Source organism: Sorex fumeus, unplaced genomic scaffold, assembly GCF_029834395.1.
Source record: "Sorex fumeus unplaced genomic scaffold, SorFum_2.1 ptg000081l, whole genome shotgun sequence".
Taxonomy (NCBI): domain Eukaryota; kingdom Metazoa; phylum Chordata; class Mammalia; order Eulipotyphla; family Soricidae; genus Sorex; species Sorex fumeus.
This window is the reverse complement of record NW_026606138.1, coordinates 5439932-5457642: the sequence shown is the minus strand read 5'-3', so window position 1 is coordinate 5457642 and position 17711 is coordinate 5439932. Positions and strand designations below refer to the sequence as shown.

The 17711-nt window shown below is 42.2% G+C and overlaps 1 protein-coding gene across 1 annotated transcript in view; it reads right to left on the bottom strand.

Moving 5' to 3' along the window:
- The window catches only part of CPM (carboxypeptidase M), an 86884-nt gene that overhangs the window by 23604 nt on the left and 45569 nt on the right, over positions 1 to 17711 (bottom strand). The window contains exon 3 of the mRNA XM_056130790.1: positions 6004 to 6101. Within this exon, the coding sequence (XP_055986765.1) occupies positions 6004 to 6101 (98 nt within the window). The remainder of the gene's footprint in view (positions 1 to 6003; positions 6102 to 17711) is intronic.

The window sequence follows — 17711 nt, the reverse complement described above, 5'->3', positions numbered from 1 at the left end:
CACTTCATAAACCATCTCTTAAACCTAGTCAATGTGTGGAAATCCTTTATTTTTATGTATAAAAAAAGGATCATTATTAACAAGGGTATTTTTCCCCCTCCAAACCTATTTACCTGGGATCCATCAGCTATAAATCAATGCTACTAGTTAAAAGTTGTGAGGGGCACATTTCAAAATTCTGTGCATGAATAAACTATCATAGTAAAAATGATTTGTTGATGTTTAAGAAATACAAGCTTAAAAATCTCTCTAGAGAAAATAAGCAATTGGCTCTGTTGGTTGACACACCTGTCAATCCATCTCCCCTTTGAAGTCTGAGAAGCAGGTGAACCCAGCCTTTACATGGCACTAATGGTGGATTTGCTCAGAATTATAGTACTCAACATTTGGGGGGGCTTCCAAGCAGTGCTCGGGAGGCCTGAGAACCAATTCTCGTGACCCAGGATGGATGGCTGGATGATTTAATGTTGCTCTGCTGGGGCTCAGTTAGTATAAGGGGGACCTTCTGGGCCACACAGGGCAATACTGGCGATGGAGCCATGGGCCTCATGCACGAAAGGTTCCAGCCTTCTGAGCTCTCTGTTGGGCCCCAACACCCAACTTTACTATTTATTTTTATATTTGTCAAGGGAGGCGGAAGGAGACACCAGACGGTGCTCAAGGGCTACTCCTGGCCCTTCAGTTCTCCTGGTGCAGACTGAAGCCAGGCCTCCTACATGAAAAACTTGTGCTCGGCCCATTGATTTGTCTCTCTGGCCCAAAACACTCCACTCTGAAAGCCCAGCATCATGCTTGCTTCAGCATTTCTAGACTTGTCTTAACAGCCTACAGTGAAGCATCTCTCTTTATTCTTTCTTGTTTGTGTGTTTTGGAGCCACACTCAGCAGTACTCAGATCTTACTCCTGGCTCTGTGCTCAGTGATCATTCCTGGCTATTGCTTGGGGGAGCACATAGGATGGCGGGGATCAAATCAGGGATCAAACCCAGGGTCAGCCTGGTGCAAGGTGAGTGCTCTCCTGCTGCATTCCATCTTTCCAGTCCCACCAAGCCTAAGATTTCTTTATCCTGTAGCACTGTGGCACTGTCCTCCTGTTGTTCATCGATTTGCTCGAAGGAGCACCAGTAACGTCTCCATTGTGAGACTTGTTGTTACTGTGTTTGGCATATCGAATAGGCCAGGGGAGCTTGCCAGGCTCTGCCGTGCAGGCGTGATACTCTCGGTAGCTTGCCGGGCTCTCCAAGAGGGAAGGAGGAACAGAACCTGGGTCAGCCACATGCAAGGCAAACGCCCTACCTGCTGTGCTATTGCTCCATCCCTTCTTTACCCTACTGATTAGAGAAAGCTGGCATTGGTGTCAGGCACCCCAGTGAGTGGAGAGAGTCCAGCCATTCTCCGGGCTTTTCTGCATCTACATTTAGGCCTGGGGAACCTGGCTTCCCAGTTCCGGCACGGCCTTAACTCTCAGTGAAGCGCTAACAAACAGTTCACCAAAGAGTCAGCAGTGAAATGTGGGGGAGAAGAGGGTGGGGGTTGAAGAAACCCACTCCCACACACTTGCATTTGTGTCCCCTGCCAGAGTCCCCCTCAGGGGCAGAGGAAACAAAAAGCCCAGAATACAAGCAGTCCCCCTGACAGTTCAAAACAAGACTTAGGTGTGTCAGCACCTTGCGTCAGGAGCTGCCATAAGTACAGCCTGGATGGGGCGTTTGCTGTCAGAGTAATAAAATTTATACAGGAGAGTAGGTTTAATTTTACTTCTTTTATTATAATACCTATAATAAATGGGCTATTTTAGGTTGACCATGCTACTTTCATTTTTATATTCTTGTGTATAGTTGCACTAACTAGCCTAAGGTCTTAGCATCAGCCAAAATAAGCCATCTTCACAATTCCTATGATGTCATTAGTCAAAAGGCCTCATCTTAACCAATAAGTTTTGAGATCTAACTCAATCTGAAATCAATAAAGGCACTAAATGTTCAATGATACCTCAAAGGAGGAAACAAAAAGCCCAGAATACAGGCCATTCCACAGACCATATTTTATCTCTTTATTAAACAACTGACTTAAAACTGCTGTACCACACAGGTGACTTATAGAGTAGAGGGTGTGCTTCATATGTCAGAGCCTTGGAATCCCACGTACTTTGAGCCCTATACTGGGGGTTAGCCCCCAAGATAGGTGTCATTCAAACACCAAAACACACCCATGTCTTGCAGACAGCTATGTGAGGCCCCAAAATAAACAAAAAAACTTATAAGTAAAATGAAGAATCACTGTCACTATCACTGTCCTCCTGTTGTTCATCGATTTGCTCGAGCAGGCTCAGTAACGTCTCCATTGTGACAAATGTTACTGTGTTTGGCATATCGAATACGTCCCAGGTAGCTTGCCAGGCTTTGCCGTGCAGGCGAGATACTCTCAGCAGCTTGCCGGGCTCTCTGAGAGGGGTGGAGGAATCGAACTCAGGTCGGCCATGTTGGCCGCTTGCAAGGCAAATGCCCTACCCTCTGTGCTATTGCTCCAGTCCAAAATGAATAATAATCTGTCATTATTACAAAATCTACATGTGTGCATTTTAAAGGGAAAAATATGCATTTTAGGAGAGAACACAGCACACTGACCATCCCAAAATGAAGACAGTTAATTCCCTATTATTTTATCCTTCCAGATATCTGCATGTATGTATACACTTCTGCCAAATGAACCATGCTGAGATGCCATTTGCACTATTTTGTTGCGTATTAACATGGTTTTGTTTGGGTGTTTGGCATTTTTTTTGTTGTTTTGGAACACACTAAGTAGTGCTTAGGGGTTACTCCTGGCTTTGCACTCAGGAATTACTCCTGGCGGTGCTCGGGGGACCATATGGGATGCTGGGGATCAAATCCAGGTTGGCCGTCTATAAGGCAGGCACTTTAAATGCTGTACTATCTCTCTGACCCTTTTTCCTTTTATAAAATTTTAAAAATCATGCTTTTTAATTTAAAAAAGACTCTAGGATCAGAGCTGTGGTTCAGACGGCTGTGTATAAGATCATGGATGTAAGTACCATTGTAAAGACATTTACCTTAATTACAATAAATTGTAATTTTGGGGTGGTTGGCTGAAGTGCTTGCTTTGCATATGGGAGGCCCCCTTGGTCCCTGAGCACTGGGGGGAGTGACCTCACAGCACTGAGTACTTTGGGGTGTGGCCTCCAAACAAAAATAAACTTACAAAAAAAGACCTGATTCTAAACATGGCACAGGGACAAGGAAGAAAATCATGGAGGGGAAAGGCAGGTCTAATGGACAGAATCAGGTCCCCTGCTGCTGGTGATGACCCTGTCATTTTCTGGCACTAGGTGAGGTCAGGGGAGGACCCAGGAGGGAGAAGAAATGTTTGTTGGCTTGTTTTGGGGCGAGCGGTGCTCGGGGCTTACTCCTGCTGGTGCTTGGGGACTCTGTTATGCCCAAGATCAAACCAAGGTTGCAGCTGAAGCAGCTGCATTTAAGGCGAGCACCTTACCCTCTGCTTTATCTTGCCGGCCTCAATACTAGTTTCTTGAAAGACTCAGTTCTAAAAGATCTGAGAGAAGAAGGAGGGGGTCAAACCCTTTACTCAGTGACCCCTCCAATTCTGGATGCAAACCGCTGCCCTCCCCAGCTCCTAGAGACACGTGGAACAAAACAAACACAAGATCTCAAATTCATAGTGAAAGTCTCTCCTAGGCTCAGAGACGCCTGGACATAGCTACCTGCTGGGAGACTTCAGGGTGAAAGGGCTTCAGGTCCCATGTCCCAAACACACCAAGGCTTCTATTCTGAGTCCGCAGAATACACTAACACCCGGAGAGCAAGCTGCTGGGCCTTTGGGAGAGTTCATGGAAGGAATGAGCCCATGCACAAGCTGAGTGAGGCAGGGATGCTGGCTTATCTCTAGAAGCTGCCGTTCTGGGGGTTTACTTCTAAGCAGCAAGCTGCAGCCTCTGAAATGCCAGGAATCCAGTAAATAAACAGCTGAAGTCAATGAGTCCCATATGTCTCTTATTAAACTGGACTCCCATGAATGGGGATCCATAGACCTGAGAGCAACAGGGAAAGGAAGTTGCGGCTGCTATGTGCAAGGGCCAGTTGTTTCAGTAAAAACTACTCTGGCCTGATCCCAGCAGTGTGGAGTTCTCCATTGATTTTTGATATATATATTTTTTCAGTAACGTCTCCATTGGAGACTTTGTTGTTACTGTGTCTGGCATATCGAATACTCTCGGTAGCTTGCCGGGCTCTCCGAGAGGGGCGGAGGAATCAAACTCGGGTCGGCCATGTTGGCTGCTTGTAAGGCGAACGCCCTACCCGCTGTGCTATCGCTCCAGCCCTCTGTGCTATCGCTCCAGCCCTTGGGCCCACTGCTTTACCATTGAACAACATCTCGAGCCCAACGGGAATTCTTTTAACCAGAGTCATTAAGACAGACAGACAGACAGAAAGAAAGAAAGAAAGAAAGAAAGAAAGAAAGGAAGGAAGAAAGAAAGAAAGGCAGTGGGGCCCTTCTTCCCACCATTGATTAAGACCTACTGATTCCCCTCAGAGACGTGCAGGGCTACACTCCACCTAACAGCAGCATCCTCCTTCAAGATAAGGTATGCAGGTCCCTTGAAAGGCAGGTTCCAGGAACCAGGAGGGGGCATCCTTTCCCAGAAAGCCCAAATTTGGGAAGTAGGAAGCTTAGGACAGAAAACTCAGTCCCACAGAGCTTGCACCCACACACTATGGCAGCGGCAGAAATGTTTAAACAAGTCCGCAGTTTGTATGCACCTTACTGGTCCTCAAAGTTAAGTGCATTGTACAGGATGATGCACACATTCCTATTAAATTTATTTTTCAGTGATGGCTGGGAACTGTCTTTTCATTCTGCTTTATTGCTCAGCTGTATCGGGGTTTTGGTGAGCAGAAAATGACTTCTTTTTTCTTTTCTTTTTGGGTTTTGGGTCATACCCAGTGATGATCAAGGGTTACTTCTGGCTCTGTACTCAGGAATCACTTCTGGCAGAGTGTGGGGGACTATGAATACTGGCTACCCTGCTGCCTGAGTGCAAGGCAAGTGCCTCACCCACTGTACTATCTCTCTGGCCCCTGAACAGATAACATGGCACCTATGTACTCTCGGGGAAGTAAGGTGAGTCATCCTCAAATGCTTGGCAAGAAAGGAGCAGAGAAAGTGTATCTTGCATACAAAGTAAAAAGTTAACAGAAAACATAATTAAGCAAAATAAAAGCTGCTTATTCCTGCTCAGTTGGAAAAGAGCGAAGGAGTTATTAAGGAATGTAAAATAGCTGAATGGTGGGCAAGAGAGACTCCTATTTTTCTAAACTTGAGGACTGAAAACAATAAGACTTTTAAGGTTTTATGTTATGGAACATAAACATTAGATTAAGTGACAAAAGCAGTTTAGAAGCCAGTTAGAAGGGTCCGAGGGATAGAACGGTGGGTAGGGTGGCAACCCAGGTTCATCTGCCATCCCATATGGTCCCCCAAGCACCGCCAGGAGTGATTCCTGAGTGTAGAGCCAGGAACAACCCGAGGTCTAGCCCTCAAACACACAACTTTTAAAAATAAATAAAGTCAGCTAGAAGATTAAGTAGCTATTTGGATTCTTTTATTTTGTGTTCAAATACCAATTAACTCTTCTGCTGGGTCACCTGTGGTACTGCCCTGAAGGTGGGAAAATCAACGCAGGAAAACACTCAAGGACCTGACTGGCAGTTGAGAGTTTGGGTACACACTGTTCCTAAACACAAATAAGACTCAGGTTACAGTCTCAGGGCACCAGGTAAACATCCTTATAGCTACTACGGTTATTGCAGCTGGTTCCTTAAATTCTCTCCAAAGGCCTCACAGGAAGACCTTTTCCCATTCTAGGCTCTGATGGATGCTGCTTTACTGGCATTTAAGCAGAGCTCAAGATACCTCAGAAGAAGTTTCTCTGGTGACATTTCAAATATTAAAGTCATATACATACCTCATCTCCGTGCATATTTGCCACGTACTTGAACTCTGGAATCCCAATTCTGTGTTCCTTTGGAAACCGACCCACAACAAGAACCCACAGGTTTCTGCCTTTATAGAAACGGGGGAAAAAGAGAGAGAGAGAGAGAAAAAAAAATAAGTTGTCTTTTAAAGTGACAAATGATGTCCCTCCGCCTGTCCCTCCTTGAGGCAGTGGCACCGTGGCCTGCATCTTTTAGAGCCTAAGAAACAGCCAGGTATGAGACTGCATTGACGAGGCACGAGGGGCCTCGTGGAATGGGGGGTGGAATCGGCCCTGCTCCCCGCCATGACAATGCTCCGGGTTGCCACCCTCAAACGCCTCCTCTGGCTTCTGAACGACCACGATCCCAGAGGCACACAAACCAATCTCGGAACCCAGGGGCTTTGGGCAATAATCCCTCTAGGTTTAATACTAAAATATCAGAAATCCAAATTAGTGTGGCCACTATTGTGGCCACACGACATCATGTGCTCTTCATAATCAGCAATAGAAAACAAATTATCTAATGATGTCTTTTTGGTAGGTCTGAATATTGGGGAAAATTCCAAATAATAATGTTGGGTCTTTTGTCGTAATATTGAATGTGATCAACGTACAGAGAGAGTAAAGTGGAAATCTGTCACACAGGCAGGGGGTGGGTAGGAGAGGTGGTATACTGGGGTTCTTGGTGGTGGAAAATGTGCACTGGTGAAGGGACGGGTGTTTGATCATGTATGACCGACCGAGAGTTGAACTGAAAGGCTTTGTGACTGTTCTCACGGTTATTCAATAAATAAATTTTAAAAAAATAAAGTGACAAATGAACTGAATAAGAAGTGGAAACAACGCTGCATCTAACACCTGCAAACCTAAATGTTTTCCGGAGACAACACCTCTGTGCTTAGAGTCTTAGCCAGCACAAACCCTAGCCACTGAGTGCAGGCATGTTACTAATTATTTCAGAGAGTAGTTTAAATTTTTTAAGTGGAAGACTTACAAGGTTACAAAGATTTACTTTCTCCAAAATGTCTATATATTTTAGTGTGAGTTCTAATGCTTTATAAAAACAAACGTGCCGATTCAGAGACCTCTACAAACTTCAATTATAGTTGATGGTTGACTGGGAGGCTCCCTGAACTCAAGCGCAAGAAATATTTAAAACAAGTTTTTTTTTTTTTAAAAAGCATCAGTAATAAAACCTCTGACTTAAAAAGGAGATCATTTTTCAAGTAAAAAAGCTTGAATCTTGTATTAAAATGCTTATGTAACACAATATTCTTGGTGTGCACAGGAAGCCTCAATCCAGGCTACCAACGGCCCAAGGACTTCTAATTTCACCTTAGATGCTGTGATTTAGGCAAAGTCCATGAGTATAGGTCACTGAGGATTTGCTTGGTGCAGAGCTGATACCTGGTTCACATGACCTCAGCTGATCCCTTGCCATTTCTTGCTGAATGGAATTTTGTTGTATTTGTTTCAGGGAGACCAACCTGCTGGTGCTCAAGGGCTATTCCTGGCTCTGTGCTCGGGGATCATTCTTATCTGTACTCCAGGGACCCTATGCAGTACCAGAGATCAAACTGGGTTGAGCAGAGTTCAAGACCAGTACCTTAACCCCTGTCTCCAGCCTGAGACAGAAGTGTTTTTTTTTTTTTTTTTTTTTTTTTTTTTTACAGCTCTATACTCAGTGTTGCTCAGGGGGTACGTGGTGCTGGGGAATCAAACTCAGGGCCTGGCACATGCTAGGAATAGGAATATGCTCCACCACTTGAGCTAGCTCCTTGTCCCTGAGATGGATTTTTAATAAAAATGGTCAAATGAGAAACCTAACCTTGAAAATAGCATCAAGCTCACAATCACAGAGCTCATGATCACAGAGACTATGACAGCCCAGAGACAAGAATTCTACCCTTTATTATTTTACTTCAATTCCAGTATTCCTTCCACTAAGGAAAATGACTCATCTCTTAAAAGGATTGTCTTTTTAATCAGTAAAACAAAGAATTTCAATTCTAAAACCATCTGGTTCCTTGAATAGCAACACCTTAAATTAGAAATTGTAATATGTATGTTTAATACCTATTCCTATTATATGTATTCATGTCACAGGCGTTTTGACTAGGGTTGCATTAAGTTGCAATATTACCTTGGCAGAACAGACATCTGGACTATATATTCATTCTATCAATGCATATGAAATGTCTTTCCATCTCCGACACCTGTTCTATGTCCTGCAATTTTTGTTATATAGTCTTTCTGTTGTTTTTGAACTATATCTCTGGTCCCCTATACAGACTTTTTATTTAAGAAAAACCTCATTTATTACATTTATTCCTTTAATTTTTGAATGCAATTATAAATGGGATTTAATTTACTCATTTCATTATCTGCATAACTGAGTACAACAGCTTTTGCATATTAATTTTATAACCAGACATTTTGCTGTGCTCATTGTTTCAATAATTTTTTGGATTGAGTTTTTGTTATATATACGCATAATGTATATATGTATATATGTGTATATACATACATATGTGTGTTATATATAGTATCACCTGCAAATAATGTTTCAATTCTTCTCTGAAATAAATTATTATTATTTTTGTCTAATTAATTGGCTAAAACCTCTAACACTAAACTAAAGATAAGTGGTGAAAACAGACAAACTAATCTCAGTCATCACTTAATTAAGTTAATTAATTTTTGACTTTGGGACCACACCCAGCAGTGCTCAAGGCTGACATCTGGCTCTGTGCTTAGGAGTCACCTCCTGGCAGGGCTCAGGGACCAAATCCAGAACTGCTGCATGCAAAGCAAGTATTCTACCTATAAAGCAAGTATTCTACCTACAAAGCAAGTATTCTATCTGCTGGCCCCTCATTCATAATTTTAAAGAAAAAAATTTCAATTTTGCAACACAGACTCTGATGTTAGCCATGGGCTTAGAATATGACATTGATTATGCTGAGATATGTTCCTTCTATCCTCAATTTATTCAGATTGAGGAAGAAATTTACTTAGTTTGTTTTTGAAAAATTATCTTTACTCAAATTATTATTAAAAATCATAAATGAATGTATTGTATCAAATGCTTTTCAACATCTTTTGAGAAAGATCACGTGATTTGTGGCCGGAGTATAGTAGGCAGGGCACTTGCCTTGCACACGGCCAACCTGGCCTTGATCCCCAGCATCCATAAGTTCTCCAGCGCTGCCAGGAGTGCACAGCCAGAAGGAACTAACACCTGAGCGTTACTGTGTTTGGTCAAAAACCAAAACCAAAACCAAAACCAAAATCAAAACAAAAAAACAAACAAACAAAAAAAATGTGATTTTTGTCTTTTCTTTTTACTTAGAGTGTTATACATTGATTGATTTATATATTTCAACATCCTTGTGTACCTGGAAAAAGCCATATAAATATGACTTATGATCCTTTTTATGCATTGTTGAATTTAATTTAATTTGTAGTGTTTTCTTGAGACTTTTTAACAACTATGTTCATCACTAATATGTATGTAACTTTTTGTTTTTGTGATGATCTTATTTTGTTAGTTTTTTTTCCCCTGCTTGTTTGTTTTTTGGGGGTCACACCAGTAATCCCTGGTGATACTCAAGGATTACTCCTGACTCTGCACTCAGGAATTACTCCTGGTGGAGCTTGGGGGCCCACGTGGGATGTCGGGGATAGAACCTGGATCAGATACATGCAAGGAAAGTACCCTACCTGCTGTACTATAGCTCTAGCCCTGTCCTTATTTAGTTTTCATATTACAGTAGTTTTGGCTTTAAATATATACATTTGGAAATATAATCTCTTCATTGATCTATTTTGAAAGAGTTTGAGGAGAGTAGGTTTAAGTTCTTCTTTTAAGTTTTGGTGAAATTCACAGGTAAAGCCATTTTTTCTGGAACCTTTGTTTTAGGGACATCATTTGTTTCAGTGTCCATACTTGAGATCAATATTCAGCTTTTCCTATTTCTTCTTGTTCCAATCTTGGTAGATTACATTTAACTAAAAATGTATCTGCTTCTAGTTAATCAAATTTGTTAGCATATAGTTGCTCATAATAGCTATTATTTATAATTCTTTGTATTTCTGTGTTACCTGTTGTTATTTCTCTTTTTGTTTCTAATTCTGTTTATTAGCTTTCTCTCTTTTTATAAGCCTTGCTAATGGTTGACCGATTGAAATAGACTGATATGGGGGCCAGAGAGATAGTACAGTGGGTAAGGGCTTGCTTTGCAAGGGGCCTACCCAGATTTGAGCAGGCATTCCATATGATCCCCTAAGCACTGCCAGGAGTGATCCCTGAGCTCCAAGCCAGAAGAAACCCCTAAGCACCGCTGGATATGGTCCCCAAACAAAAATAAAAACAAAAAAAGAAACAGGCTGATTTTAGTTATCTTTTGAAAACCAGCTCTCAGTTTCATGACCTTTTTAATTTTTTTCTTGGTTTTCATTTTATTTAGTTCCACACTGATTTTTATGATTTCCTTCCTCTTAAGTTTCCTTTTTACTAACTTTTGGTTTGATTTATTTTTTTTCTAGTTGCTTTAGTTATAAAGCAATTATCCCTGCAGTTGTTAAAATTAGATGCTGCAAGAATTCTCAGAAAATACCCATAAAATGCCATTTATTTGATTCAGGCCCCCTGTTCGAGGCAAAAACTTTCATTCATACACACCCATTTATTTAGTGCCATTGTAGCCAGCATTTAACCAGGTGATGAGGCTGTACAAATAACTGACTCTTGATAGCTGGAGAATCCCTGATCCAGTGGATAATAGCAACTTGCAAATATAATTATACTATTCTGTGACCTGGGCTGGAGCGATAGCACAGCGGTAGGGCGTTCGCCTTACAAGCGGCCGACCATGTTGGCCGACCCGAGTTCGATTCCTCCGCCCCTCTCGGAGAGCCCGGCAAGCTACCAAGAGTATCTCGCCTGCACGGCAGAGCCTGGCAAGCTCCCCATGACGTATTCGATATGCCAGACACAGTAACAACAAAGTCTCCAATGGAGACGTTACTGGGCCCGCTCGAGCAAATCGACGATCAACGGGAGGGCCTTTACCTTTACCTTTACCTTTTATTCTGTGACCTATAAAATTTTAGAAGTATGAATAAAATACTGTTGTAGAAGTATAATAAGAGAAGTCACAGTTAATTTTTTCCCAAGAAACAGGATCATAAAAAGCTTAAGGATGTAGGATTTTATATTCGTTTGTATGATTTCACAACAGGGTCTGGATCCAGAATGACTTAGTTTTCCATGTGGATAAATACAATTCACCTGACCATCTCCTGCCAGCATCACTTTATTAACCTAAACTACCCATCCCCTATGCTTCACTTCTACAAGTTAACATTTGCAAATCAAGCAAAAAAGAATGTGGCTCCTTAGAGGAATTGTTTTCTGTAGCTATGAATGCTTTTTAAATCTAGAATACACAGATTTGTATAGACATGATCTAGTCGATCCCTTCAGAGGCAAAGGAAACGTTCTCTATAATCTTAACATAGAATTTACCAATCATTGTATTTGTAACAGATGGCCTGTCGCATAAAGACTAGTGAAAAACAACATCCTGAATTCCTGAATTAAAATGGCTAGCCAGCATTATCTGGTTAAAAATAAACCAAATAAGACCTATGTGAGGAAATACCTGGGTGAATAACTCAATGTTAGCACAAATGACCCTAGTGAAATACAAGATAAGAACCTTACCACAAATATTTCAATGTCACAAAGTCTGAGAATAAAAATCAACTACCACCATCACCAACAATGCCTTTGATATTCAAGCAATGCTTTTGATATTCTCTTGGAGGGTTTTAAGCACATTCACCAATGAACACTGGCTTCAACCAAAGTAAATACACAAGCTGTTTACTTTTCACAGCCTCAAAGTCAAGGGAGCGGTAATTAAAAGAAGATTTTTTTTTTCTATCAAGGTCAAAAAGGCTAACTTTATTTCCCAAAGTTCTGGCTAATACCAGGTGTGCTAAAGAGTTTTAAAATACTCAGTCTTTTTCACTACAAAGTAAACTAAATTCGGACTCCAAATAATTTAGTATACAATTCAGAAACTCACTGGGAACTTTACACAAACTCCAGGGAATATAACAAAACCCTACTGGATTTTCTTGAAGGATCAAGAAAAGCTTTACATGTTAGAAGGATTCACAAGGGTCAAGAAGGTGTGAAAGCAGAAGTACCTGCAACAATAGACTATAGAAGATAAGGAAAACTTTAGAAAAAGTAGGAGAATCTTTGAGAATTAAATACAACTACAGTGGGTACAAAGGGAGAATTATCCATATCAGGATCACCTGAATCCTTATAAAAATATTAATCCCTGAGCTCCATCTACTGTCTCCAAAATCAAACTCTATCCTAAAACCTGCATTGAGTAAGTTTTCTTGGTGATTTTAAGGCTCTCTGGAGTATGAAAAGCTATTGAGACAGAAACCATGAATATCTAGATAGATTTGGGATGCAGCTGATCGTTAGGTAAAAATGTCATTTTATAAATGATCATAGATATGTTTTTGCGCTAATAAACATCTATAAATATCTATATTTTTAATATTTTATTATACATTGCCACATATTCAGTTATGTTCAGAGTCCAGCAGTAATTAATTTTATATAAATTATAGCACTGTAGCACTGTCCTCCCGTTGTTCATCGATTTGCTCAAAGCGGGCACCAGTAAAGTCTCCATTGTGAGACTTGTTGTTACTGTGTTTGGCATATCAAATATATCATGAGGAGCTTGCCAGGCTTTGCTGTGTGGGCACACATACTAAAATTCAGCACAACTTCAACAAATTTACAGTAGAAAAGTATTTTATCACTGGAAAAAAATCAGAATGCAAAATCATTAAAGAAGGTTTTTCAATTAAAAAAAAGGGGCATGAAGAGAAATAGCTACATAGCATTTATTATTTTTTGCTCGTATTAAAACCACAACAATTTTTATTTTATTTTATTTTATTTTAATGTAGGAGTACTGCTATTTATTCAGCCACAGATTAGCTGATTGAATGCTACATAGCATTTAAAGCATTAAATTAAATAATGGATGAGTTTCTACAAGAGTTAATAGCATAGAGTCCATGACAGGAGATGGCATAATGGGCTTACCAAACTTTTGCTCATTTTACATCTCTCCAATTTTTATAAAATAAAATCCCAAATCCTAGAATTCATTAATTCCAGGTACTATGTGCTGGGTGACATACTAAACACTTCCTGTTACTGGATCTTGACTGCACTGCAGGGTGGTGGGTGGAACCCACAAGTCATTATTGAGGGACTAAATTTCAATGGCAGTGCCAGTTTTCAAATCCAAGAATTTGCTTGATTCCAGGCAGTTCTCTCTCTCTCTCTCTGTCTCTCTCTGTCTCTCTCTCTCTTTCTCTCTCTCTCTCTCAATCTCTCTCTCTTTCTCTCTCTCTCTCAATCTCTCTCTCTTTCTCTCTCTCTCTCAATCTCTCTCTCAATTGAATCACGGTTAAACACACAATTGCAAATCCAAGAGTTTGCTTGATTCCAGGCAGTTCTCTCTCTCTCTCTCTCTCTCTCTCTCTCTCTCTCTCTCTCTCTTTCTCTCTCTCTCTCTCAATCTCTCTCTCAATTGAATCACGGTTAAACACACAATTGCAAACTTGTTCATAATTAGGTTTCAGTCAAACAATGTTCCAACAACTGTCCCTTCACCAGTGTTCATTTTCTACTACCAATGTCTCATGTTTCCCTCCTGCCACCCCACCCCACCCCCAGCCTGGGGAGACACTTTTCTTCTTTCTCTCTCTTGCTGTCTCTCTTTCTTTTCTTTAGGGTACTATGGTTTGCAGTAAAGTCACTAAAGGGTTATCATGGCAGTTCTTTCCCTATTGTGTTGTTACTTTTTCCACCAGGTTCTAGATCCAGGTACTACCTGACTAGGACAGAGCGAGCCAGTGCAAGGAATGGGACACCAGCCCTATCTGGCAGGGACATTCTACCTTAGGGAGCTGATACAACTGTATCATATCTGAGATACAGCAGAACATGTCCAGAGAGAAGCTGAAACTTTGTGCAGCCAAACTGTTGTGTTGACCTTCTACTCTGTCTTGAAGCTTGTTGGCACAGCGGCCTGGCTGGCACGATGCTGGGTCAGCAGCAGTTTCCCAGCTTTGCACACGGCTCTGTGCTTCCTTATAGTCCCTCTCGCCTTCAACCACAGCTGGAGGGAACTAGCCCGGAGCTTGCTAGCCGGGTGCTGGGTGGCTACGTTCTCACACAGGTGTGGGAATGAAGAACCTATTGGCCGGGGCTCATTGCAGGTTAGTGAACTCCTCCCCTGAGAATGACCCAAAGGCCTGAAGCCAAATCTCCTTTTTCTCTGTGCCCTTTCTGCTACTCCCAGCACCATGAAAAGGTTCCTCACACAGCAGGCAGTGTTGGCGCCAAATAATGGAGGAGTCTCTAGAATAGGTGAAAACAGCACAGGGCTTCAGTCAGGTTAAACACTCAGCCGCCAAAAGACACAGGTCCTCGACTCTGAAGTGCAGGCAAAGAGGCTGCTGCTAAGTGGTTCATCGCAAAGAGAGCACGAGCAGCAGCAAACAGGAGGACCCACAAGCCTGCACAGGTGCCCAGACTGGCGTGGATGCCTGAAACCATTCAGCCAAACATTCCACGCACGTCTGCTTCCTCCTAACAACTGTGAGCATGTGAGCCCACTTTCCCTGGGTGTGTGTTCGGGGGTCGGGGGTCTCAGGGACCTTCCTAAGTGTGCTCCTGGGATGACGGCATCACTATTATGGCATTGTTCAAGTGGTAGAGCACAGACCTGGCAGCATGTGTGAGGCCCTGGTTCCATCCCAGCTGGTGGGACATTGTATATTATCCTATTACCTGCGAGTAGAGATCGTTTCATTTCTTCTTTTCCAGTTTAAATCGATTTTATTTCTTTTTCTCACCTATTTGCCAAGGCAAGGGCTTCCAAAACTGTGTTGAAAACATAGTGGTACTCACCACCGGTGGACATCCTTGTCTTATGTCTGATCTTAGAGGAAAAGTTTTCATTTAGAAATGTTTCTTTATTTTTAAATTTTTTTGGTTTTTTGGGTCACACGTGGTGGTGCTCAGGGAACTATTTGGGTTGCTGGGAATTAAACCCACGTCAGCCATCTACAAGACAAGTACCCTACCCACTGTACTATCACTCTGGTCCCTAGAAATGTTTCCTAAAAACTTCATTTCTGGCACAAATGCTTACTGAACTCTACTATAGAGCTTTACCTGTATATCTTATTTCAATCTAAGTTGCTTTAACCTTGTTTAGCAGTTTTTAAAATTAAGGAATTCATTCATTTATTTTGCGCCTCATAAGCAGTGCTCTGGGGCTTACTGGTAATTCTCAGCTAACTGGGCCATCACTGTCTGTCACTGTCCCCCTGTTGTTCAACGATTTGCTTGAGTGGGCCCAGTAACATTGTGAGACTTGTTACTGTGTTTGGCAGATCGAATATGTCATGGGTAGCTTTCCAGTCTTTGCTGTGCAAGCGAGATATTCTAAGTAGCTTGCCGGGCTCTCCGAGAGGGGTGAAGGGATCAAACTCAATTCGGCTGTGTCGGCCGCGTGCAAGGCAAATGCCCTAGCCGCTGCGCTATCGCTCCAGCCCCAACTGGGCCATCAATTCAAAGCAAAGGCACTAGGATGCAATGCTGCATGGGCCCTGAGGTTCTGGGGATACCTGGGCACCCAGTGGTATTGGGGGCCTTCAGAGATGCCCTTAGTAATGGGGGACCACGTAGTATTGGGAATTGAGCCCAGGTTTAGTGTATGCTAGGCATATACCATAACCACTGTACTATCTTCTGGCCCTGAATATTTATTCTTAAGTTGGTGTGTGTGTGTGTGTGTGTGTGTGTGTGTGTGTGTGTGTGTGTTGCTGGGGACTGAACCCAGGAACATTTGAGGCATGTAGTTTACCACTGAGCAACATAAACATAACATCCCAGCCAGTTTTGCTTTTAAAGAATCAGGTAAGGGGGCCAAGAGATAGTATAGTAGGTGTTGGTGCTAAGCCAGGACATTAGGACGATCCTCTGGATGCTGCCCTGCAAGCAGAAAGCAGAACCGAGGTCCCACTTGTGACTAAGTGGGCAAGCTAAAAACTTATGAGTCTGATGACCTGGAGAAGTACAGCATGATCTCATACACTACCTGGTCATACATTATCTTGGCAGTACAAGGCAGCAGTTTCCCCCTCTCTTACACAACCTTAATCTGGATTGACCTTCAAGTATCAGTATGAGCCGTCTCTTTGCCTACGTGTAACCAACCACAAGAACATGGGGGACGTAATCTGTAGAGCCTGTGTATCCAGCTCCTTATATCTTCCTCTGACGCTTTTAATCATAACAACATAGCTTTGACAAGACAATGTATACCCTGATGTTCTTCTGACAAATGCTTATCCTATAACTGTTTGTACCCTCGTTAGTGAGTCTTTCTCTGTGATAAAGCCATTAGGATAGAACTGATGAAAAACAGAATAAAAGGTGGCCTCTGGCAGTCGCTCTTTGCCTCGAGCCAGAACGAGCCTTGGCCCTTGGTGCTCTCTACATTCCTCTCACGTGTTTTATTTCTGTGCCTCTGACCGATTGATTGATCATTTCATGCAACAAGCAGGTAAGGCATTCACCTTGCATGCAGCAAACCTGGTTGATCCCGGGCACCAAATATGGTCCCCCGAGCACCATCAGGAATGATCCTTGAGCAATGAGACAGAAGTAAGCCCTGAATATTGCCAAGGGTGGCCCCAAACTAAAAACAAAGTGAAAACAAAATAAAACAAAAAGAATCAGATAGTGTCATGCATGAATGTATCACTGTCTGACGGTAGTGAATAGCCAATAAGTCACTATTAAAATGCACTGAAAGTAAGCATCTAAAAAGGACTGCCATAGTAAGAGACCACTAACAAAGACTATCTTGGGTATTTTCCCCCTGCAATTCCCATCATACCTACTTGCCCCATCAAATACTACTAGTATGTAGACAGACCTGATTCCAGAGCTGAAGTAACACTTGAATTTCAATAGTGCAAAGCTGAGTAGGAATATACAAAAACAGACAACCAAAGGTCTCACATACTTGCCTCTGGTAAGTGGCACACTCTAGCAAAGTGAGCAGGAGGGTTTTTAAGGTGAACTGAGACATGACTATAGACAGAAATGGTAGTCAGGGAGCCTGCTGGAACAAAGACCTGCCTGACACAAGGAACCAGGAACTGAATAGCGAAGACTGGCTGAACCACAGCTCCGAGACCAAGCTGGAAGGCACAGCCAGTGATAGATTAAATGTACCTTCTCAAGATTAAATGTTCCTTCTCAAGATGACCCGATGCATAGATAAAGCTGGTATAGTTTATACTTAATGTCAGATGCATACAGGACCAGATTGTACAGTGGTAAGGTGCTCACCCTGTATGTGGTCAACCCAGGTTCTCTCCCTGGCACCCTATATGGTCCCCCGGTCTCCACCAGGAATGCTCCTTGAACACAGAGCCAGGAGTAAGCCCTGAGCACAGCTGGGTGCACTCCCACCCAAAACAAAGCAATACAAAAATAAGTGTCAGATACATGGTCACTATATAAACTACCTTCCTATACAAGATTTAATTCTTCCTTCTCA